At 40.2% G+C, this 25,878-nt stretch overlaps 1 protein-coding gene across 1 annotated transcript in view; it reads right to left on the bottom strand.

Moving 5' to 3' along the window:
* The window catches only part of LOC146860906 (mucin-5B-like), an 814,361-nt gene that overhangs the window by 407,531 nt on the left and 380,952 nt on the right, over positions 1–25,878 (bottom strand). Inside the window, exon 11 of the mRNA XM_085644901.1 lies at positions 17,893–17,962. Coding sequence (XP_085501027.1) covers positions 17,893–17,962 — 70 coding nt within the window. The remainder of the gene's footprint in view (positions 1–17,892; positions 17,963–25,878) is intronic.

The raw sequence follows: 25,878 nt of genomic DNA, 5'->3' as shown, positions 1-25,878 counted from the left end.
ATCGGTGATTTTTGTGAATGATTTCTAATGTTGCTCTTATGTTTGGTCAGCCGAACCATAATTTTTCGTTCTGTTTTTCCTACGTATGCTAATCCACAGGGGCACTTCCATAGGTAAATAAGGTTTTTTGAGTCACATGAGGCTGTTGTTCGCAGTTGAATTCGGGTACCCGTGGTTGGGTGCATCATGTGTGACCCCTTGATGATGTTGCTACAGTGTCCACAGTTAAGGCAGGGGATTGCGCTTTTAAAGTTGCTTTTGTCATGTTTAACTGGTTTAGAGATCAGTTCTTTCAAATTTTTCGTGCGTTGATACGCAAATAATGGTTGTACATTAAAGATCCCTTTGAATTTGCTCTCATTTCTGATCATAGGCCAATGTTTTAACAGAATTCTTTTGATTTGATAGCTTTTTCAGGAAAACTTTGATACAAAAACAGGTCTATTGCTTGTGTCCGTTCTTTTTTGACTGGTCAACAGTTGGTTCCTGTCGATGTTTTCCGCTCTTTTTATGGCGTTTTCTAACACTTGAGTGGGATATTTTCTTTCCTTAAATTTGGTAATCATTCTATTTTTTTTTTATTTTTTTTAATCTCATTGTTCGATGAAATTCTTTTGGCTCTTAAGATCTGTGAATAAGGCAAGTGTTTTTTCAGGGAAATTTGGTGACAGCTGTTAAAGTGTAAAGTATTGTTCCTGCCTGTGCTCTTGATGTAGATATCCGTTTCCAATTTTTTATCCTGTCTAGTAATTAATACATCCAGGAATTATATTTGATTCGGGTCAATTGTGTTCGTGAATTTGATTCTGTCGTAAATGCTGTTCAAGTAATCCAGAAACTGTAGTAATCCTGATTGTTGTCCCCTCCATATAACAAAAATGTCATCAATATACCTCCAGTAGGCAAGTAGGTTGCTGCTCCAGTTGGGGTTAGATAAAATGTTGTCAATTTCAAATCTGTGCATGTAGAGATTCGCTTAGCAAGGCTCTACGCAATTGCCCAGTTGTTGATAGTATTCATTTTCCCAACAAAAGTAACTGTGGAACAGTGTAAATTGTAAAAGTTCCAAGAGGAACACTTTCAGGTCTTCGTCGATAGAGTGGTTGAGAAGAAAAGTTTCCACCGCGTCAATACCAAGTTGATGCGGAATGGAAGTGTATAACGCACATACGTCAATGGTGCACATGGTGATGACACTATCTTCCTCAAAGACGATGTTGTTGATTTTCATCAAAAAGTCAGTGGTGTCTCGTAGATAAGTGGACATGTTTTGGACCAGTGGTTGTAAATATTTATCTAAGTATTTTCCCATAGGTTCGTGAATGGTGTTACTGGTGGACAAAATTGGTCAGAATGGAGGATTTTGTAGATGTTTATGTACCTTGGGAAGCATATATAAGCTTGGACTTTTTAGATTTTCTAACAGAAGGTCCGTGATAGTTCCCATGTCACAAGCTTTCCCGACAATGGTGCTCAGAATTCTTTTGAACTCCTCTATGGGATTGTTGGGTAGTTTCATGTAAATGGATTAGTCGTGTACATGTTCATCAACTTTTGTTTATAAAAGGTAGTGTCCATGATGACAAGAGCTCCCCCCTTGTCCACTTTACAACAGGTTATGTTAGGATTGTTGGCTATACTTCTGATAACTTGGATTTCCTTGGTAGTGAGGTTCGAGACTTTTGAGTTGGGTTTTTTGTGAAGTTCTTTCAATTCTTTGAGAACTAAGGTGTCGTAAGAATCCAGGATTTTGAGGCTCATGGGTGGCTAATTGCAGAGCCGACATGACATTATATTACTCAATCTTTTATTCAAGCTGGTAGGTCTCATAAGATTTAGCGTTGCTCTTAATCCATTCAGGCCCCCTAAATCATTCTGGGGTTTTAATTGGCCACATGTTCCAATTACTATCCACGTGTGAGACCTTTTCGCTGGTGCCTCTCTATCCAACAGTGCTGACACTTTTTTACAAATCCCATTAGAGTCCATAATTGATCTGCACTAAAAGTGGATATGGCCAAATTAAAATACTCAAGAGCAGCAGAATTTCTAGGGTCGCTTATGGCCTCCCAAATGATTGATATATGAGTGGAATTATTATCATTTCTTAGTTTCAAATATTCCCCCAGACTAAGTGTTGTGGGGAATAAACAGGTGACGACAGATCCCTACCACGAGGTTATCTATAGTTTTATAGGTCTTACCTCTCAGGATATCCACACCATTTGTCAAAGATGGAAAATGTTTGGCTGCCATACCCTGCAGTAAAGGATTGAGGGACAGGCTTTTTATGGTGTTCATTAAGGAGGCAAATGCTGTGATTAAAGACTTATTGCTCCTTTGTATCGCAGCACACTGGTTCTTAAATGAACCTCTCGTATCAAACATTACCCCAAATATTTGAACTCTTGTACTGACTCTAGCTCGATCCCTTCTGTACAAAATTTTGGTCTAGGTACTATACCCTTTGTCACTACCATGGTTTCTTTTTAACTTAAGTTACATTTTAACCCGTGGGATGAGCCATAGTGAGCAGTTTTACTGATTAACCGCTGAAGCCCCACCTTTGTGTAGCTTAGGGGGACAATGTTGTCCACGTACAGAAGATGAGAAACTTTAAAGCTTGACATAGATAGAGAATGCGAGTTAGTGTTATTCAGACCAGGAGAACTATCAGCGAGATACAAGTTGAATAAGAGAGGGGCCAAGACACAACCTTGTTTAAGGCCATTCATTGTAGGTATTTTTCCTTAAATTGTTGTGCCTTGGCCCAACCTAACTCTTGTCCATGTATCTGTGTACAATAATTGGATTGCTCTGAGAAGATTAAAAGAAATTCCCCAATTTAATAGTTTAACCCAGAGGATGTTTGTCTACACCGCATCAACAGCAGTTCGAAAGTCAACAAAACAAAAGTGGGGGTTCATTGAGCGATGCCTTACTTGTTCAATTATAAGAGCCAGCATTTGAATGTTGATAGATGTACCAAGAACTTTAATAAACCCAGTCTGATTTCTGGGCGCCCAGGCCGTGAGATCTGCCAGCAGGCATGTGGCAAAAATCTTGGCCTCACAATGCATAAGAGCTATCAACTGATAATTGGTGGGGTCCGAAGATTGTTCGGCTTTGTAAATAGGGGGCAAGTATTGATTCACTCCAATTATCAGGAATTTCTTGACTCACCAAGATGTGATTAAATAAAGTTGTCCGGTTCTCTGCAAAGAATTGCAGGTTCTATTTATGAAGAGCTTGAGGGAAGCAATTCGGGCCCGGGCCCCATCCCAACGGCTATTGCTGATGATTCTTTCCACCGTTCTAGAGTGGATTACCCTAGGCAGGGCTTCCCTGATATTATTTAGGCTGCCTGTTTTTAAAGATCCGATTCCTGCTCATAGGGGTTAACTCCGAGCTTCTTCTGAGATATTTGATGTAGAGAATTGGAATTTCCAACAGGTAGATTGGTCAACTAGCTTCCAGAATTCTCTTGAATCTTTGCGTTTGGAGGCATGGAGAATTTTACACCAGTACTTGTCAAATTTGTTTTTTGTTTGGGACCTTACCCCTTTTTTGTATACCGTGCTTAGTTTTGGTAAAATCTCACTCTCGTAAGCTTGAGGTCGGCTGTTTCTCAATACTCTCAGAGCATGATTCAATTTCTTTTTAGCTATTATAAGCTGCCCTGAAATTTTCCTTGGAAAGGGATTTGCTATTGTTGTTCTGGCTGTTTGTCGGCCAGCAATTTTCTCTTATAGCAGCATTGAGAATTTTTCCCAATGGTCCAAACAATTTTGGTTTGCATCATGTAGTTTTCCCATAGATCTCTAGCTTGATGTTCAACTTTCTCAATGCAGGCTACCGACCACTGTCGTTTTTTTGTAGTTTAGCACCATAGCATGGCCAATTTCTGAGGTAGATTTTTCGTGTAATATAACAGTGTAATGCAATATATTTAAATTGAAACTGATCATTTGTGGCTGATGGCCACTTTCCAACCTATTACCCAGTCCATAGCTTGTCTTGACTAACTGAATAAATCCCTTCATAATTAAAAGCTCCTATTGTATTTGTTCTTCATTTAAAATCCAGAGTTTTGTAGTTTTCTCGACCAAGGCAGTAATTTTATTCTCTGCCAATCTATCTTTTATTTCCCAGGCTAAAAATGTACCTGAAAACTCACTCTTTCTTCATACGAGGTTTGGTTAATTTCCGCAACGCTGAAGATGAGTCCAGTGCCGGATCCTGGACTAAGTTAAAATCGCCCCCCACTATTACGAAACCAGAAATTAGCAAAAGTGCGTGATACACATCTGACAGAGGTGTGGTGTTATCCTCGATAGGTGCATAACTAGTAGCAATGGTTAACCTATTGTTGTTAATTAGACCACTCACCAATCCCCACCTCCCTTCTTTATCAATTTGGGAATATGAGATCTGAAAGGGAAGGAATTTATTTAAAAATATTGCTATTCCTCTATGAGCCGCATTTGTGGATGAGAGGAATCTACTACCTGCCCACTGCCTAAACAGAGGATAGGCAGATTTTTTTCCCCTGTCCGCAAAATGTGTTTCCTGAACCAGCATTATGTCGGGGCGAGTCCTTTTAACCATTTTTTTACGACGCAAGCGTTAATCTTAATATTTAGGCCATTAGCATTCAAGGATAGAATGCAAATTGGACCCTTGAAGATTTGTTTGTCAAAAGACATCGACTACGGAAAGTGATAGATAAAGTGTGATGTGCCTGCATATGAATACACTTTAGGCACCTACAGTACATAGAGTCATAGAGAGGAAGAGGTGTGGCGCAGCGGCCAGGGCAACCGACACCGGAACCCGTGGGCTCACGGTTTGATCCCCAGTACCAGTGGCAGATCAGCCCAGCACCATGTGACTCTGGGCAATAGCTCGCTTAATCTTCCTGAGGGCCCCCAGCGCCTTGACACCTTCGGGTATTTGTTCACGCTTTACAAATACTGGACATTTACTGGACATTTATAAAGTGCCTGTGCATGCGTTGATGGAAATATCGGTGCACATCAAGATATAATCCACAACTTGAGAATACCTATTAATATTTGTTGTACAGTACTTAGATGGCTTATGAGAAAACATAATAAGTGCAAATATGAAAAATGCAAATATGAAAGGTGACCATGCATAACAAAACATCACAGCAGCTTGCATATACAAAGAAAAGTGCCCTGTGCATATCGCTGAAATTGAAAAACCTGGAACTCTTTCTTACCAGTGGACCAAACCTTTCTTGACCCATGTGGGCTCAAATCTTTAACATAAATATTTTTATATAGATATTTTGACAAACCTTTCAATTGTTTCCTCTGCAGTTAACCCGTGCCCAACCCGTGAACCAAACCTCCCTGCATTTGGACTTCCACCCACCCACTTTCCGTACCTGTGGGAGAATGGCCCACATCTCCTCCCATCCCCCACCGAAACTCTGGGTGCCATGAATTTGCACACCCTCCTGTGTGTTTCGTCTACCGGAGGATACATTACCTCCCGGCCCCCTGGACCCTTTTTCCCAGGATGGCTAATGTATTCTTGCATAACTTCATTGACATCATGTCCCCCCCAAAAAAGGGGGGGTTTCCTTCCTTTCCTATCCCTTCTTTCCCTTTCCTTCTCCCCCTTCCTTCTGTTCCTGTCCTTTTCCCTCCCCTTATGCTATCTTTCTTACTTCTTTCTCCTTCCCTTTAATATAACTATATAAGTATATCTCAATCCACACTGACGTTCTTCATACATCACAGATTGTTGTCATACATTTTTATAGCACTACAACGGACTCAGAATCTGCTGTAGTAGTGCTTGTGCTTTGACAACACTGTCCAGCAAATAAAATTTGCCATTTGCCAGAACCTTTAGCTTTGATTGCCAAACAATGGTTACCTGTGCTCCCTTTGATTTAAAACATTCGCACGAACTCTCAACGCTTCTTTGCTGCCACTGCGGACATGTCTGAAAAGATTTTGAAATGTGGTACTTCTTGTGTTGTCAATGTCCTTTTTTCAATTGCCTTTTACTCGAAAGTCAGCAAAGTTCACTAAGATGGTACAAGGATATTTTACTTTTTCTGGGCGCTGGAGAGGTACTCTACGGGGTCTGGTAATCGATAAATCCCCTTCTATTTCTGGCATTGCTTTCCTCAATGGAGATTCAACTCATTAGTGCACCTGAGCTCCTTTGACTAATTCTGGAACACCTACTAACCGTAGAATTGACCGTATATTATAATTTTCCAAGTCCTGTAGCTTGAATTTTCCTTATCCTCAAGACTTGATACACGATCTTCTGCTTAGGTGTTCTGGAATTTTCCTCATACTATCCTCGATTTGTGATAGCCTTTAATGCAGTGAAGCAATTTCCTGTGTTTGCATTGCCCGTAGTTCTTTAATCTCTGACAAGATCAATTTAAACATATTTGAACCATTGGATCGGATTATTTTCCATTTCCCATTCCTGGATGGTATCCCCATCACTATTGGTAGGTATGAAAACCTGGCTTAATGTTGATTCTAATGGCTGGGTAGAAGTAACTGTTGCTATTGTTGCAAAATGTGATTTCGAAAACAGAGGGAATTGCTTACAGCAAGCAGGAGTGGAGAAGGATTCTTTCTCCTTCCTCTTTTTCCCACTGGTCAGAGTCAAAATTGCTTATAATAGTCTCTGATTTGTTTAGGGAAATTACACCTTGTTTTACATTAAACGTATTCTTCAGTGCTTTCAGAAAAACGGCGCTATAAAACTTTTGCTGATGGCTGATTGACCTATATAGACACTTCCAATGCACCTTCATTTACTTGCTGTGGCCCTGTCGCAAGAATGTATTTAGCTGCTTATTAATATCTCAGGATCGAGAATTGGCTGGGCTTTTTAAAGAGTGAGGGACAAGGATTTCGCAAAACACAGCTTACTGTGCTTTTGCATTCTTACCTTCACCTGCCGGCACTGATAAACTCCCGCTTTAAGATCTTCCGCTCTTGGCTTTCATGCGGCCATGGTAATCTCTCCTGAAATGCCGCTGCCGCCCAACATAAGCTGCTGCTGCGAGGATCCGCTCTGAACTAAGCTTTATTCCCGTGCTTTGTGCCAAACCCCAGGCTTTCGTGATCCAGTTAATTTTCTTTGCCACTGGATCGGCTGCCATTGAGCTCCGAACCCCCACTTTTACTTCAGGGGGGCGTGACCAGTAAGAATGCACTAGCAGTGACATGTGTGAGCATCCCGCCGGTCTCTTGACCAGTGCTACCCAGTCCATAGCTTGTGACCACATGATATAAAGGGAGAGATACTGAGGAGTAGTCTATAACTGTATGGGATTTTACTGAGTGATGTGATGGCTGTGCCGGAATGTCTGAAAACACCCGGCCATTCAATACTGGTAGGCCCAAATGCTCCAGGTTGCTCGCCACTTCCTTCCCCGTTGTGTCATACCGTTGTTTAAAGTCTTGAGTAGGTGGAATTTGCCAAATATGGTCAGTAATATCCATTATTTGATCCCTAGGCTTAACCTGGAAATTCAATATAATTAGATTCTATTTTTTTTATTGGGTGGGATGAATATAAACATTTATAATCAACAGGGGTGACATGTTGAATGGGTGGTTGGCCCAAACCTTTATCGCCTGTATGTTAGGATAGTCTATATTCACTTCTTCTGTTCTGATGTTAAGTTCTTACAGCACCAGACCCCCAGCAGCACGCCCCATTCTTTTAGTTTCGATTGCTGGTTTGCTGTAGCATAAATATGCTGGGAGATCAATTTCTTCTTGTGCCCATGTCTCTTTCAGGAGCACTATGTGAAATTTTATGATAAAGGTTAAAAAATTCTTATCATCCTTCTTCCCAGAAAGTCCCTCAATATTCCATGCATAAACAGCAACGTTATTCTCTTTTTGATGGGTTAGCGAGTAATTTTTCTGTCATTTGCATACTTTTTTGTGTGGAGCAGAAAGCAGTACGCCCAGGAGGCCAAGACCAGTCAAAGGTTTGGTATGGGACTTGGCTTGCTGAACGTTCCTCAGAGCTATTCTCTTCCGAGTTTACTATGGTGGCACTACAAGTCGCGTGCTGCAGGTCATGGGATACAGGCTACGAGTGGAGCAGGGAACTTGAGCTAGCCTTTCGTTTTGCCTAACTTCGCTTCACCCCTTGCTTCTTGCGCCATCCGTAAAGTCAGTAAAATCCTGAAACCAAGGGTTCGGCCATCCAGCGGCCACTGTAATATGTTGCAGAAATATGAGGTGATGATATATGAAATCCACAGTTCATTTTACAACTTGAAGTGGATTTGGATGTCTTCAATGTGTTTTTGGAAGTCCACTCATAATGTTCAGGCATGTGTGCCAATGTTGATACATAGAACAACAGAGAATTGACCCCTGGCACCATCTGCATACACCATGTGGGAGATCAACATCACTGACCTTATTCATTTTTGTTTGAGGCATCTGGAGATATAGGATCAGAGCTTGCAAGTAGTATGGCATAGCCACTGTATCATAAGCTGCAGAGAAGTCAAGGAGCATTATTCCCAAGTAGGGTGGGTTGCCAATCTTAGAGTAATTTGACAGGATTGTATGGTCGCTCAGTGGTTTCTTCAACAGAGTTAAAATGTTGAAGCGATTAACAGTATGAGGGTCAAGTCCAGATGAATATGAAAATGGTATTCATTGCGAATGTAAGATGGATTATTCCATTCATTAGGCTTTTCAAAGCTCTAAAAAGTTGTTTGATGACCAGCCATAGCAACTCCTCCATGATTTGGACAGAAGTAGATTTGCATTGCAAAAGAGCATATATACTGATAAACCTGATTCAGGAGTGAGACTCACAATTTTTAAAGAAACACATTGCTTTATTTTAGCTGCCTCCCGCTTGCAATTGCCTCCGCCTCAATAGAAGTTAATGGAGGAAATACATTCTCTCTAATATCTTTTTACATCTACCGTACCACTTTCCTCTTCTAAAATGTTGGCATGTGTGGGAGAGGTAAATATAGAAAGATGAACTGACGCTATTTGATTGCTGAAGATTGATCCAAAGATTGTTGTTTTTTATTTCAAAAAGCTTAACTGCATTCCATTTTTAATTTAAAGGTTTTCTTTATGAATTGGTTCTGAAAACATATAGGCAAAATATCTTTAATAAAGTACATATTTCATATTTATCAAACGGGTTCTGGCAATTGAATTGGAGAAACATTATGGGGCCTATTATGAGGGCGGGCGGATCGCCACCGCTGTCCTGGTGGTGGCGATCCGCCCGCCATCTGTACCTGATTTACCCCCACCATATTCGTATGGCTGGAGTACCGCGGTGGACGGAAAGACCGTCTGCCGTTTTTCCACCGGCAGGCAATCGTTACGATTGCCTGCTGTGCGGATCTGGGGCACAATATGGCAAACCGCCATCCATATTATGATGTGCATTTTTCAAGGCCTTTCCATGGCAGCGATGCTTGGGGGCCCGTTATGGGCCCTGGGGGAGAGAGGGGCTGCACTTGGGGGGTACCTATGGTACCCCCCTCCATTGCCATACACAAGATGGCAGGCACCATGCGGTGCCTGTCACGTTGTGCATGGCAATGCACAACGTGCCTCTTTAACATTGCAGCAAGTGCTGTTTACAGCACCGCCCGCCGCAATGTTAAAGGCAAGAATGCGCCCGCCAGTGTGGCTGGTGCATCCTAATTAGCCTCGTGGGAACACCGCACCTCTGGCGGTTGGTCCCATTTTCCGTTCCGGTTGCGGGTGGACAAAGTCCGCACGCCATCGTAATGGGGCCCTATGTATCTTTTTATGAATTTGGTGGTAATATGTCTATTAATATTTGTATGTACTTGAGCATACATTTCTATAAATGGCAACTGCAACCCTTAAGGTCACCCTTTTTCCGATAACTTTATTCTCCTCTCTATGTGAGCCAGCTGTACAAACTTTAAAAAGTATTCGTCTTAGGGATATTGGGTTTTTTCAGAGGATTTATCAAACAAGTCCAAAGTTATTATCAGTCAAATATTTTTTTTCAATGAAAAGACTTGAATTCCAAACATGTCAGCATTAAGTGGCTTAGGGCCTAATTAGGAAGTTAGGCAATCTGCCACTGATACGTTGTCGGTGGCAGTCTGCCCAACAGCCAGGATAGCAGTCTGACTTCCGCATTATGAGGCGGTCGTCGGACAGCAGCGGTGGGAGGGACTGACCAACACCTCCAACAGCTTCAAGTAGGCCATTGGATTGTCAATCGGATCGTAATCCCTACAAAAGGGGAGGGGCCTGCTCAAGCACCGCCGTAGGGATTACGATGTCCCTTTCCAACAGCCATTTCATGGCGGTCCTACTGCCATGGAAAGGCTATCCCAAAAGGGACTTTGGGGGCCCCTAGCAGGGCCCCCACAGTCCTCCACTATGTAGTTTGGCGGGCACATGTGGTGCTCCCCAAACATCCATGCACCAGATACTCAAAAACATCAATTTTTCTATTGTGGCTTTTGCTGCAGCACTTTTCTGACCCGCAGCACACGCGGCAGTAAAAAAGGAATGTTTACAACCGCCTACATGGGCCTGTTGAGCCTGCTGACTCCTTGTCGGACGGTCTCGAGTCCTAAACAATGGCGGTCAGATGCTTACCGGACCTCCATCGTAATGAGAGCCTTAGTGAGTGTACCACTGAGTATGTAAGACTTTGAGCCAACACATTGGTGGATTAAGAAATTAATTGAATTTATGTTTATTTTCATTATTTTACAGTTTCTATATATTCCATACTAGACACAATGAGATTTAAATAGATTTTAATGAAAAGTTTGAAAAATCATGTAGAGCATATATGTTAACTTCATAGTATGGATTGGAGAGAAAATACAAAATCATCAACTTCTCCCTGGTACATTTTATGATTACAGATGTATTGGAAAGAATATGATGGAGAACACATTCACTGGTTGGGCAAAGTAAGTGGCCCTGATGGATGGAAAGTGTAACATTTATTGTGTGATTGATAACTACAATGTAGAGGGGTGATTGCAGTAGGACAGGAAATATATACGTAGTGTGGTAGATAAGTCAGTAGAGAGGTAGCTGTCAGATGTGGGCTGTGTGCATGAATGCTGTTGAAAGTACTAGATGTAAGTGGAGTATTTTGAAGAGAAGGGAGCTTAAGGAAGACTAGCGTTGTAATCGGACACTTGAAGATGGCGCTCAAGTGTCAGAGAGTTTTATTTTTCTGAATTGTAAATAAGTGTTTTTTTGCATTATGAGTAAGAGTTTTTTACGGCTTTTATTTGGTCATAATGTCACACTTAATATTTTATATTTTTCATGAACTGTCATTTAATGAAAGACTGCAACATTGAAGACATTATGTGAAGGTTTGTTGGTATGACAATGATGTGTCACCCTACGTTGTTAAATTTTCATTTTAAAAAAAGAGTAATATTACTCTTTGAATATGGAATGATGGTTTTCTATATTATATCCATTTAGAAATGGGATTGTGTCCACATCAGTCATATTATAGATGGATATAATGTTATGTGTGACCTTATAATGATTGAATAGGCTGTCAGAGTTGAGGTTAATTGACTACCTTACATTGTGAACTTGCTCTCATGTGAGGTTTACTTGCACAGGAAGTATTCAAATGTCATTGTTTTGTTAGAAAACCTAGAGTAAATGCCTCCATACCTTAAGGAGGATTAACGACATCGGAATGAATAAACATTAATGATGTATAGTACAGCATCAGCTTCTTGTATTCATACCGATGGTCACGATCAGCAGGAGTACTTCGTAGGTCTGATTACAGACAGATTTATTTGTTTACCATAACACATGCCAGCAACACAAAAACAAAACTGTACAGAAATGGGCTGTGGGTCTGCCCCCTTCTACAACTGATTGAAGAAAAATAATTCACATTTTCACAGCTAAATGTGGTTTGTGCTCCTAACTGTTTACCTCACTCATGTTACACAAACAGTGACTTAGCACCTCAATGTGATCTCACGTAAATATGATGACATATTCATTCAAACAACTTGCATGTAATGGGAAATATTTCTCTGTGTAACTTCTCTCTGTGTACCTCCGATTTTGTTGCTCTAGTTCAATCACCCAAGTTTAAGGTGCAGATGTGTTTTTTTTATTCTCTGAGAATTTAATGTGGGATGCAGAGAGAGAGGAAGGCTGCAAAAACACAGCACAAATAAGATGTGTTTATGTACATGCATGTGTTTGCCTGTGATAACATATTTAATCCAAATCTATAGTCTGTGACATTTTTTGCTTTTACAGATGGGGAGTTTTTTAAAAGAACATCTTTCGCTATTGTTAGACCTGGCATCCTTTGCATGGTTTACCCTAACATTTTGCCTTTTTACATCCTGTTTTGCTTACTTCATTTTGCTGGCTTTAGGACTTATGCTAAAGTGCATTGCGCTTTCCCTAAAACATGGTAACATTGGCTTATTCACAATTGTATATTTTGTTTTTTTACAAGCCACTAGTAAAGGGCCAAGGACCTGTAAATTAAATGCTACTAGTAGGCCTGCTACACTGATTGTGTCAAACAATTCCTTTAAACATGTCTCAGGCCTGCCACTCCAAAGCCTGTGTGTGCAGCTTCTACTGCCATGTTGACCTGGCAAGTCAACCCACTTTCCAGGCCAAAGCTTTCCTTTTTAATACATAAAAGTCACCCCTAAACAGCCCTCTGGGCAGGGCACACCATATTTAAAAAGTAGGACATGTACTTTTAAGTTTTACATGTTCAGGTAGTGAAAAACTATTACATTCATTTTTTACTACTGCAAGGCCTATCTCTCCCATAACTTAACATTTCGATCACCTTATTTCATTTTGTAAGTGTAATTTTCAATTGGGAAAATATAGCTATTTCAGGTTTGGTGTCTCTTGATTGACAATTTAAAATCACAACTTATGGTAAAGTTGGATTTTAAGTTGCAAGCTTGAAAATGCACTTTTAGAAAGATGGCATTTTCTTACTTTAACAATTCTTAGCCTCTGTTCATCTTTGAATACATGTCTGGTGTGAGTGACATCTGGGCTTTGTACAATCCCTCTAGACAGCAACACACAAAGGGAGCTAAGGTGTGCCGGATGGGCCATCTACACCCTCATAGGCCATTAACACCCTGATGGGTCTTCCTGGGCAGGATGGGAGGGAGGAACTGACACTTGCACTTGAATGGACTGTGCCTGTTCCCACGGGTTGCAAGTTTAGAGCCAGAGCAGGAAGAGCACAGACTATGTGCACTACAAAACCTCCCTTTGAAGTGTCCCCTACTTGAAAGGCAAAACTGGGTATAAGTAATGGACCCTTGAATCTGGCTGGCCCAGACTATAATTGCGGTCTATACTTAGGCAGAGTGCATATCTCTGCCAACCTGAGACACATTTCTAACAACCATAACAACTATTTTTATGCCACATACAATATTGTAAGAGTTAAAGGATTTCCGTTGATGTCCTCCACTGATCTCTGAACAACTTTATGTTCATTATCAAATGTAAAGGAAATAAGAAGGCTGCCAGCTGTATTTAGTTATGTTCATGAGCAACAGGAAAATTCAGCTACTCAGAGTGTAAACATAGAAAATGCACAGTAGCAGTCAAAAAAAGGTATCTGATGAATTTTACACAATAAGCTTGTTTTATGTACTGTACCGTCATTCGAGGTATTTACTGCTTTTGTGGGAGAATGCAGCCTCTATACTATAAAATAACTTTCAAATGTTCAAATGTGGTATTAATTTCTATGTACTCTGTGTGAAATCTCTGAAATGCTGATTGTGCATTTAGCCATGTTGAAAAGTGGACTGTTATACGAACGGTTTAAGTCCAGCCTTGCCAGCTTATCAGTGCCTTATCTCTATTTAGATCAGCGATTGCAAACAATGGATAGGCTCTTTCACCAAATCTAAACTAATATACACTTCCTGGCAAAATGAAGAAAACGAGTAAGGAAATATTGTTCTAATAATTTGTTTATTTTATTTGTCGTCACCATTTTATGGACAGAATTTACATAGTGGAAGCTTGTTGTTCTATCGGGTTGCGTTTGATATTTTATTGTAACTGAAGCAAATAGAAATCCTTATTTTTGTCTAGGAAGATATTTCCTTCCATGTTATTAGTTCCCTATGTGTATGTTCAAGTGTATTTTTGTACGAGTGGGTCAATGACTATGAGACTGTGTCATTATATTTTAATTTATTTATGCAAGTGGGTAATAATTGTGATTATTTACAAATATGTGTTTCAAATGTTGCCCCTTGGGAGAATGTATGCATTTTTTTATGGAGGATGCACAGTGTGTATCTATACCCATTTGTGTAGTAATGAGTGTTGGCATGTATATTTCCCATGTGTGGTAGTAGAGATTGTGTCTGGTTGTAAATCGTTCCATGTGCTTATTTTTACTAATAGAAATGTTGGCTCAGTAAAGGATTAATGTCATTTTGAAGCCTTGTGCACTGAAATGTTGCATATGTCGCCCAAGATATTATAAAAATTAGACCAAATATTGTGTGAAATAAATTTGGATACACCTCTCGCTACAAGTTAAAGTTTCTCATGTTATGCATAAAATGAATGGGGAATGATGTAGGAGATGAGACACCTTTGAAAGATATTTTCAAAAAAGAAGCTGGTGAGTGCAAATAATGCATCTTTCCTTTTCTTGCTTCAAATATGATATGATTAATGCTGCTATACTTTATACAAGATCGAGGAGGGAAGAAAGGATTCCTTTGAAAGTGATCAAACAAGAAATTATACCATAGTCCGCAAATATTTACAAAAATCGGAAAAAAGTTAGAATTGGTGTTTGAATCATAAATATACGTTGTATAAATGAAAAAGAGAAATAGGGCTCTCTCAATACCAATCCTAATCGATAACTGAACATTTTGTGGCTTTAATTGACAATATCCAACTTGTTTTAAGAAAGATTATGCATGATACGCAAAGAAATCGAGGAACTTTACATCTCCACGATCCTTGGGTAATTTCAAATACGCAATTGAAATCCTAGATTTCTTTGAGTTCCATGGGAATTTAACTAATAAGTCTATGCTATCAAAGAAATACGAAGGACATTAGCGGGCAATATAAAAATTGGATACAAGTCTATCAGCACAAAAATAATTTTAATGGTATGTAATCTACCCACCAGGACAAAAAGAAAGATTTCTTTTTTTCAGTTAAATTTGAAACGTTTTGTTTAATAGAAACCCCATTCAACTTGACTGTTTGTTTTTTAATGTTCATGAACCAAATTTACAAATATTTCAATGTCATTCAATAATATAAGAAACTAGGTCAACGTTTCTTTTAAGCAAAATGTATTCAGGGTTTGATATATAATTAATACACGGCATTTTTATAGTTAATGGTCCATACTTAGACTTGTTATTTTACTTCCTATGCTTCAATAAAAAAACATTATTTCTCTTAGTACATATGCAGGCATGGGAATATGTGCTGATTTAATTCTATGACATTTAATGTCATTGTTGCTCATGTAGCAGCAAGCAGGACAATGTAGTAACGTAACTATTATAATAGCATACCCTTCATTTTTTTTAATCAAATTTCATTAACACTACTGTGTACTAATTTGTATGGCATTCTTTTAATTTCTTTTGGCATAATAAATAAAGCTATTAGCAATTTATGAAAGTAGAGACATGGGATTGCCTTGGTTGATTTTTTATATTGGTTGTGAACACAGCACACCATTCTTCCAGACTGTGATGCCATTAAATGTGACACATCCAGAAAAATAGCCAAAGGCTTTCTTTAAAACACATCAACAAACACAGAGATTCAAAAATGTATTTTGGATACATCAAGAACAACCTGCACACAAAGCGGCAAATACAAAGGAAAAAAGAACATATATCAGCAATAGAAATGCCATTAACTTAACAAGTGGAATAACAAATGTTAAATCTGAATTATCTTCTACAGAAACACAGCATAACTTCAGCTGCCCAATATACGAGGATGTGTTCTCTCTTACATTTAATGTAACCAAACACTCAACAACTCCTGGTTTTCAGCAGACCTGATTGGAGTAACAGCCTCCTGACCTACTGAACTACTCCTTTGTGCCTCTAGTCAATTTTCACTTCTTAGGCATCAGGATACTATTCAATCGACTCAGATACACCCCACCATAACATACCGACACCAGTTTGGTTGGCTTATTACCAAGATAACGGACCTTTATATACTCCTAACATTTTTGATCAAATCAATGAACAACCTCGCTTCTAGTTACCTTGCTGACTTCCTGCCACGATACACAACCTACAATTTCCAATCCACAGACCAACATCCTCTGGCTACACCTATACAAGCACCTGCCACTTCTATGTTCCGAACCTTCTATCAGTTAGAATCTTTTCATTAGAACTCCTTGAAATCTAATGTCAATGGCACCATCTCACTTGAGGAAGTTAGAACATCACTAAATATTAATTTGCTGGAAAATAAAATAGTAAATGCCTAATGCCTCATTCTCCTGTAGGTATCAGCACCGAATGTCATGCATATGTGCTCTACCTCTTTAACTAGTGTTAGGTTACACTTCTTTGTCTTCACCAATCAAAGTTGTACCTTTGAATCATCTTTCACAAGCTAATTGCCTTTTGAATCTACTGTGTACACAACCCAAATTAAAAGTCCCTAGATGCCACTGTTGATGCTATGTACCTTAGTTCTGGAAACATTTTCTTGTTGCTCAAAGATAAATAACCAAACAAACAAAAAAATATATTAATGACAACCTTTCAGTTATCATATCACTGAAAAAAGCCACGGGTCCCGTGGCTTTTTTCAGTGATTTGATTTAAAAGTGGGGAGGTAGCTCACGCTGGCCCTTAAATCTCCCTTAACCCCCTGGTGTGAATTCAACCTTTCAGTTATGTCAGCTCTGCATTTTAATATGCCATGATGCTGAGAAACATCTCACCTGACCAATAGCAAACAATGAAAAATACCAGAAAGTTACAGCTAATGTGGTGTTTTAAACCTCTCATCTCTCACAACACACCTGAAGCTGTCTGCAGCCAGACTGAAAATGAAGATGGAAACCTTTAAAAGCCTCTGGATGACGGTTTTTCAGTGATTTGCAAATATCTTAAACGGTCACTCCTTAAATTTATTTCTACTATTCTACTATGGAAGTGTCTTTCACATTGTATGAATGAATAAATGGATGAATGAACTAATGTTGCAAAGCTAAAGTGCTCTATCACTCGTAATTGAGCATCCTGGCACTATGCTATGGTCACTGTGAATCCTAATGTAAAACCAGATGGACTGATTTAAATAGGAGAGTGGTCTTTAAAGATTTTTTAGGTTGGCAGTTGGGTCTAGGCTTTGGTGCCCAACACCGTGAAGGACTTTCCATCTCAAGTGTTTAGTCTAAAGGAAAGAGGCCTCAGCAGGTTTGTATTTGATGATCTCAGTGTTTTCAGGGCCTTATAATGACAGAGTCTGTGTGAGATATTTATGGCTAGTAGACTTGAATGCTCTGAAGACTAGCAGCAAGGTCATGAATCGGACTCTTTTGGGTAGGGGCAACTAGTGTTGTTCTTTTAGGGTGGCCAATGCGGAGCTCCACTTTGGAAGCTGTAGCACCGCTCTAGCTGCTGCTTGATGAACCTTGGCTGAGACCTCTGCTTTTGAAAATTATCTTTCTTACTTTCAGAAAGTCCGGAACCTGATAGGACATGAACATGTGAGGATTACAAGATTTATCGTGAAAATGACTTTGAAACCCACACAGAAAACAAGGCTGAAAATAAATAAATGAAACCACAAGTGAAAATAAACTCACCATCAAAAAAAGGCAACGTCACAATGGCATCATTGATATACACAGTTCCACAGTTACAAACCTTTACAACCTGTAGTAAGATAAATAAAGAGAAGAGAGAAAAATGATCAGAGCAAAAAAATGACAAGTATCTTGGTTGGGCATATTTAGCTAGTAATCATGCGGTGCAGCATGATAAAGAATGAGCAGGACTGTGCTGTACTCAACAATATCTGTCCTAGTTACCCATGTAATCTGCTGAGGCGTGGAGGGGCAACTTCCCTTCCCCTTTTTAGTCTTTAAAAAGTAAGAAGACAACCTGCACCCCTCCAAGACTAAGCAGAGTGAGTTTATGAGACTGTTAAATCTGCTTTAAGGTTTAAAACTGTGTTTGTGTATGTCACCCTCATTTTTTAATAGTAAAAGGGATTAGTAGATGTGTGTGAAAAGCAATATTTAAGTGGCTGAGATTTGGGCTTACCTGCAAGGTTAACCAGGAGCAGCAAAGTGTGGATTGAGCCTGTCTTTATCAAAGGAGATTCTGTTCTTAAGGAGACGCTCGCTCCCCCCTACGCATCAGCCAAGGCATTTCCTGATTGGCCCACTAGCCCCCAAGCAACCCTGGGCTCACCTCCCACCTGCAGTATCTCTTAAAGTGTGTGCAGAACACCCCAAGACAGTCACCTATATCTTGCATCCTCAGCCGCTCAGACGTGTGCTGTTTTTTAATCTTTAAAACTGTTTTCTTTTCTTCTCATGACTGTTTAAATTGAATCTCTTTACCTGTGTGCAATCGATACTTACGGTGGCAAACCCACAACCCCTTCTACTTTGAGTTGAAAAAAATTAAAGAAGCAAACTGCAACCTCAGAGACTAAGCATATTGTATTTTTGACATTGCTGAATCTGCTTTAAGGTTTTAAACTGTCTTTGGACTGTGTATATGTAAACTTCGTTTTTGTCTAGAAAAAGGGCAAGAAGAAGCTACGGGGCCGCTAACAAGATTTCCAGCCCAAGTTTTTAAATCCACCCAGTTATTCTTTGCATCTATGCTCACTCCGTTATACAACTACTCATGCCCCACAGCATTATTACAACAATCTTGAAAGGCTCAATCCTGTTTTCTATACACTAAAAAGGAGACCACATGACCCCCACCAGCTACAGGCTGCTCGACATCGAAGCAAAGGTCTATGCCCGCCTACTACTAAGAGACCTAGAGGATTGGGTGGACAACAACGGTATCCTCTGGTCATATCAGACAGGCTTCAGGGCAAATTGCTCCACAATGGATAACATCTTGGCACTGTCCTACCTCTCGAAGCAAGCAGTAAAGAGAAACAATCTGCCCCTGTTTTGCTGTTTTATAGACTATACTACAGCATTCAACAGAGTCAATCGAGGAAGGCTATTGGCAAAACTTGAACCCTGGGGTATCCCTGTGCTACACTTTTAAAAGCGATAAAAGCCCTCTTCAAGAGAACCTGGATCCAGGTCAAACTAAGTCCTACAACCGCAACCTCAAGAGTAGAAAACAAACAGCGGGCTAAAGCAGGGTTGTATTTTGGCTCCACTATTATTCAACCTGTATACTGCAGACATGGAGCGAGCTCTGAAAGATGCCAGCCTAGTACCACCAAGAATGGGTAGGATTACCCTCATAACCCTTCAGTATGCAGACAACACAGTGGTCATGGATCACACCAGGGTGGGGCTCCAAAGAATTCTAAAGAGCCTAGCAATTTATAACAAAGAAAACTGCACTGGCGTCGCATCTTTTGACATTGGAAAATAAACCTAACCTACGGAACAAGTTCTAAACATGGATTAACTGTATCCTTACCTGGCCTTGTACTATTAAAGGTTTAGGGCATTGATACTGCCGAAGTTTGGGTTAAATCCTATTCGTGAGTGACTCATATCAGCAATCTCTAACTATTTGATTGATTTGATGACCAGTTAGGACTGTTATCACAAAGTGTCTGGAGACGAATTTCGAACTTTTTTCATCATTAAGTGAGATACATAGACTTTTTCTCACCATTTTATTAAAGCCCTGATTAAGTCCCATGAACTGTTGAGTTTCAAAGAATGAAACGCGTTGGCTATTTTTGTGCACCATTATTGATTCTGAAATAAAAGATGAACAGAAAAGAAACTAATTTGGACTTTCTTCATTATGTTTGATGCACCTCCATTTGTTTATACCTTTGTGAAAATCTGTAACCAGAGGCTCCAAAAGGTGACAGGTGCCGGAGTATTGTGCACAACAAGCCTGATAAGGCAGCAGTAAGAAAGTGAGGTGCAAACCGTTTGGTCCGTCGCCTTGTGTCTATTTGGTTTATATATAACAAATAAAACAGCCTGCAAGTAAAGAAGACTAAGACAAACATAGTAATCTTTTGGCAAATATATCCATAAAAGCAAGCATCCTGGATATTGGGTGAACACTGAATCAGGACCACAACATCCTGTAATTACCTGGGGGTATGGCTAATAGAGAGGGCCACAGCAGCCAAACACATAAAGGAGCAAATTCCGAAAATCAACAAAATAATACTCTCACTCAGATGCCTAAGTCATCGCCTAGCAAGTCTATCTACAGAGCCCATGCTGGCAGTACTCAGGGCAAAATTAATTCCAGTAATTAACTATGGCCACATTGCCTTTCCGGGTGCACTAGAGAAATCCATCACTGGAACCCAGTCAAAAGCTTACAAAACCATGCTGAAGGCGCCTAGACAAGCCAGAAACACCAGGCTAAGGCTAGAAATAGGTCTAAACAGACCAGATCTGGCACTACAGGGGACTTAATAACATTTTATATCAGGGTGCTTAAAGCCCGACACTTCCCTCAAACATTTCCTGAATACACTTTTTAGTGCTGAAGGATCCCCATAGCACACTAAGCTGGACCAATCAATAGGAGTACTGAAAATAGAGGCAGAAAGTATGCCCCTACATGAAATCCCACACACTGCTGGACTAAGGCAGTAAAGCACCAGGTCCCATCCATCTTGTTCGAACTGGATCGTGCCTCACTCCGGTACAACTCCCATACACTAGCACTTGATAGCTCATACATCTCTGGGAAAGCTCAACCTTACCTGTGAGATGCATTCTCAGACCAAGCCAGAAGGAAAATTACGTTTATGCACTTAATAGCCCATAAAATCCTGGACTTAACCCATCATGGGCACGAAAAGACAACAGAGTCACCTCCTGGTTATGTAACTACCATAGAGAATCCTGGTTACATCTCCTGTGCTGCCGTCCCACCCCAGCCAACGATCGCAATCGTTTGATACGCCCCATCTTAAAGGACAAGGGCTTTAGAACTTGTAAGGATGCCTCGGACTGGTGCTTTTCAGAAACAACCACCTGCCTACTTGCCAGAGTAGGCAAGTTTACTCACCAAATTAGAATTGCACTTGACATCCAGGAACAGGCAGCAGAACCCAGGGATGCCACCATTCACTAACTGAATCAGTTGGCGCCTTAGCTCCACAAGCACTACTGAATTTTTAACCGGACTAAGAAAATAATTGGAGTGAATTATCAGATCAAAGGAGCTGATTTCATATTTTAATTAATTTTTTAATAATTATTGTGTGAGTTTAAAATGACACAAAGTAGCATTAAGGCACCTGCAGGCATTGTGCATTTTAATCTTCAATGCTGGGGAACTCCATGGGGGAGGGGGGATGGGTGAAGGGAAGCTCCTCATGTGTTTTAATTTGTAAAGATTTTAAGTAATCATACGGTTAACAATAATTAAATTTACTATACTGTTTAATAGGCTAGAAAAAGAGATTAATTGAAGTGCATGAAAAGCTGTATTTCTGTAACTCCGATATGGGCTTACCTGCAGGCTGAATCAGAACAAGCAAAGTGTGGATTGAGCCTTTCTGTATCCAAGGGCATTCTGTTCTTCTGGTGCAGCTCATGGACCCTCACCACCCTTTCTATTGTTTGTTCGCTGGGCCCTGGAAGGCACAGAGAGGCTTACACTAAAGTGATGGAGGTGGTGTCTTGGAGTGCCCTGCACAAACGTTAAAGTATACTGCAACTAGGGAGTGGACTCAGGGTTGTTTGGGAGCTAGAGGGTCAACCAGGAAAGGCCCAGGCTGATGGCTAGAGGCAGTGAGCTGCTCCTGAAGAACAGAATCACATTGGATAGAGACGGTCTCAATCCACACTTTGCTGGTCCTGGTTCACCCTGCTGTTAGGCCCAAACCTAAGCCATTTAATGCTGCTTTTCAAGCATTTCAAAAAATCTTTTTTTTCTATTAAAAAACGAGGGCTACATACACTTTCCAAACACAATTTTAAACCTGAAAGCAGATTCAGCAGTCTCATAAACCACACTCTGCTTACCCACTGAGGGTGAAGTATGCTCTTTTAACTTATAAAGGCTTACAAGGGGGTTGGGGGGCCTCTGCACTCCTAAGCACAATACAAGGGAAACTAGGACTGATTTTCAAACAGTCATGGGTGGATAAACAGCAGTTTAAAACAGTGCAAAATTCACAGAAACCAAAAGTTCAATTCAAAGTCATGAGCAAAATGACAAAGAAGGTGGTAAGAATACAAACTTGAAACTGCTGTTTTGTTCTACTTATGACTGTTTAAAATGAATCTCTTGTCCTGTGTGCAATCTATACAGTTAAAAACTGTGGTTTTTCCTTGTGATTGCTTGAATTAAACTCTTGGTTTGTGAGAATCTGGGAATGTTTTAAATTGCTGCTTTTTCTACCAGAGACTGTTTAAAACCTGTCCTTCTTTACACTGTACTTTGCTTAAGTGGGCAGAGTCAGCCACCCCTAGCCCCCCTTTTTAGTCTTTAAAAGTAAAAAATGCCAACTTCACCCTGAGAGAAAAAGCCGAGTGTGTTTTATGAGACTGCTAAATCTGCTTCCAGGTTTAAAACTGTGTTTGGAAAGTGTATGTAACACTCATTTTTGGGAAGGAAATGGCATTTTTTCAAATGAGTGAAAAGCAGTATTTAAATGAATTAGATTTGGGCCTAACTGCGGGGTCGACAAGGATCAGAAATGTGTGGATTGATCCTGTACTGTGTTTTTACTCTTTAAAACAACCGTTTTTTTCTACTCGTGTCTGTTTACATACACCCACACCCACCCTCCTGGCTACACAAATAATAGACACCCTAAACCAACTCTACTGCCAAGCTTTCTCACTTCCCCCACACATACCAAATATACAACACAGCAACTCTCTTTCAATTGCCTCTCATCCATTTGACAATTTAGATCTTTGCAACATGACCCACATTCTGCACCACCACCCCTAACTCATACACCTTCCACCCTAGACAGACGAAAAACAAAATTAACAACATGCCACTCTTCACAACTTCTCATCTCCATATCTACTGCATAACAGGCTACACTATAAAAACAACACAGCTCACCCACTTACTTCCAACCACCATCTCTACCACCTTCATACGCGGACCCCAAAAAATATCTGCTTAGTCAACTGGATGAGGAATACAATACAGAAAAGCTACTCTTTTGCTATCCTCATACAGCTAATACCAGCACTAAGGACGCACCTGCTATAAGTTTACCAAATACTGCTCAGTCTTCTACAAAGCAGTCACACCATCACAAAATACATTCTATAAACTGCCTACTAATACATGCTCAATAACTCTCTAAAAACTAGCATCACATATATGACCTTCTCACTGACACACAACCTGAATTTCTCTCCAATAGCTAAATCATAGTTGGGAGATGGCATGGCTTCAGTATTGCATGAAGCTGTTCCTCTAGACTATAATATTGTATGGGAAGAAGAGGAGGTGGCCTAGCTGTTGTACTCAAGCAAACATTAAATATCACTAAAGCTGACACAGTCTCCATACAAGGTTTTGAGGCCCTTTTTACCAGATGCAACCCAACACCATCTTCCTCCTGTAACTTCCTACTCCTTAACAGACCTCCACCTAGCAATGCAAGATTTTCAGACACACTTCTAGACATGATTTCAAACCTCATAACACTACATTCCAACCTATTTATTCTTGGTGACTTAAATATTTGGTTTGACAAACCCAATATGCCCCATCAGAAAACAATTGTCACTTGCCTAGATGCACTAAACCTATATCAGATCGTCCACAACCCCACATATCGCTGGACACATCCTAGATGTCATCTTTGCAAATACAGAACTAGTGGCCTTTCAGACGATGACGCCTGTAACATGGTCAGACCACCATTTACTTACTTTTCAACACAAAGTAACACACCTAAACCACCTTACATGCATCAACTCATCAACCGTGGAACAAACTCAATTTTGAAGACTGAGACGCGCAACTAATATCCAAAACAGATCTATGCACAACAATTTTTGTTTAAAACTATTTGACTGGCTACAGGAAGCTTTTGATATCCTAATACCACTAAGGACAACAAAACAGGACAAAAGAAAACAGGCACCTTGGATAAATACAGAGATAAAACAGCAAATTAGAAAGTTGCAGCACATCGGGCTCAAAACACACATCAATCAAAACCAACCTCACCTCAGATTCTACAAGCCAACAATCAAAAAAGCTAAAAAAAAAGATACTATTCTGACAGAATTCAAAATGCTAAATTTGCAAATAAAGAATTCTATAAAACTTTCACTGAAATCCATAAACCAAATTGCTTAGAAGGAACTCATTCCATTACTCAAGAATTCACAGACAAACTGGCAAATCATTACACAACCAAAGCAGACATGTTAGACTCGTATTTAAAAAAAAGGAAAACCATCAGCACTGACAATTTTCCATAAGAACCTCTAAGAGTAGGCTAGCCCACCCTCTGCATCCCTTTCAACAAATATCACATGAATAATGGATCTGGTCAAAAGAAGCAAGTCTGCCAGCAGCTCTTCTGACCAATGTCCACCACAATTCTTTAAGAAAATTCTTCTAACTACCTCTGTAGCCACACTAGTAAGAAGAATCATCAACATGTCCTTAACTATGGGAATAGTTCCAGAATATTTCCCAGATGGCACAATTAATTGAAGATAATTCCATACTTCCAAATAGGATTCTGTCTAGTAAGAGGCACAGAATATGTTCTCATTGCCATCTGGAATGACCTTAAAAACACAGTTTCAGGGAACGGGGTTGCTGCACTGCTTTTCTTGGACCTCTCAGCTGCCTTTGGCACAGTAGACAATGCCACTCTAACACAAAGACTCCACAAAGGGGATTGCTCTTGACTGGATCTCATTCTACATGTAAAACAGAACAAATGTCATCCATACCCCTCCTTTCTCATCCAATGCTCCGTGATGCAAAGTTGCCTGTGTTGTAAGCAAGATTGTTTTTGTGCAAGAAGAGACACCTCCCTGCACAAAAACAATGCCATGAGTCATTTTGCTCTTTTTATGTATTATGTAGAATGCAGGACCGGGCTCTTTGACTAAGGCTCTCCATAACCCCTGGGATGATAAGCTGCATTATAGAAATACTGACCGATCGCTTGATTGATTGAAGCAACGAGCAGAAATAAAGATATTTCTCCTCATTATGCCTCACCTGGGGAGGTGTTGCATTGTGACGCATTCCCAGGTCATCCAGTAATGGTAAATCTCGGGATGTGCCAAAATCCATGGGTAGATGCGTGGAAACACCCATGCCCCACCTACTGAACGCTTCCCTGGGGCAGCTTGCATTACATTATTGTTATTTACGGAATAACAGATGGCTCCCATAGTAGAATAGGTGAAAAGGCATGTAGAGTGATGCCTCATTATATAGAACCATTCAAAGACTACAGACATTAAGGACTGCTGACTTTTACTCTTAGCATGTTGGCACAAGTAGATAAAGAAATGCTCAGGCAGAGATGGGGTCAGAGGCTTGGCTGCTGTTGCAGTCAAAGCCTCATGCCATTTTACTGGCTGAAATTACAGACTAGTAAATTTGGATGCGGTATTCCATCTCCCAGGGAAAACGGGCAGGGTGTGTGT

Source organism: Triturus cristatus, chromosome 3_1 (genome assembly GCF_964204655.1).
Source record: "Triturus cristatus chromosome 3_1, aTriCri1.1, whole genome shotgun sequence".
In the NCBI taxonomy this organism is placed as follows: domain Eukaryota; kingdom Metazoa; phylum Chordata; class Amphibia; order Caudata; family Salamandridae; genus Triturus; species Triturus cristatus.
This window is presented reverse-complemented; position numbering and strand designations above follow the sequence as displayed.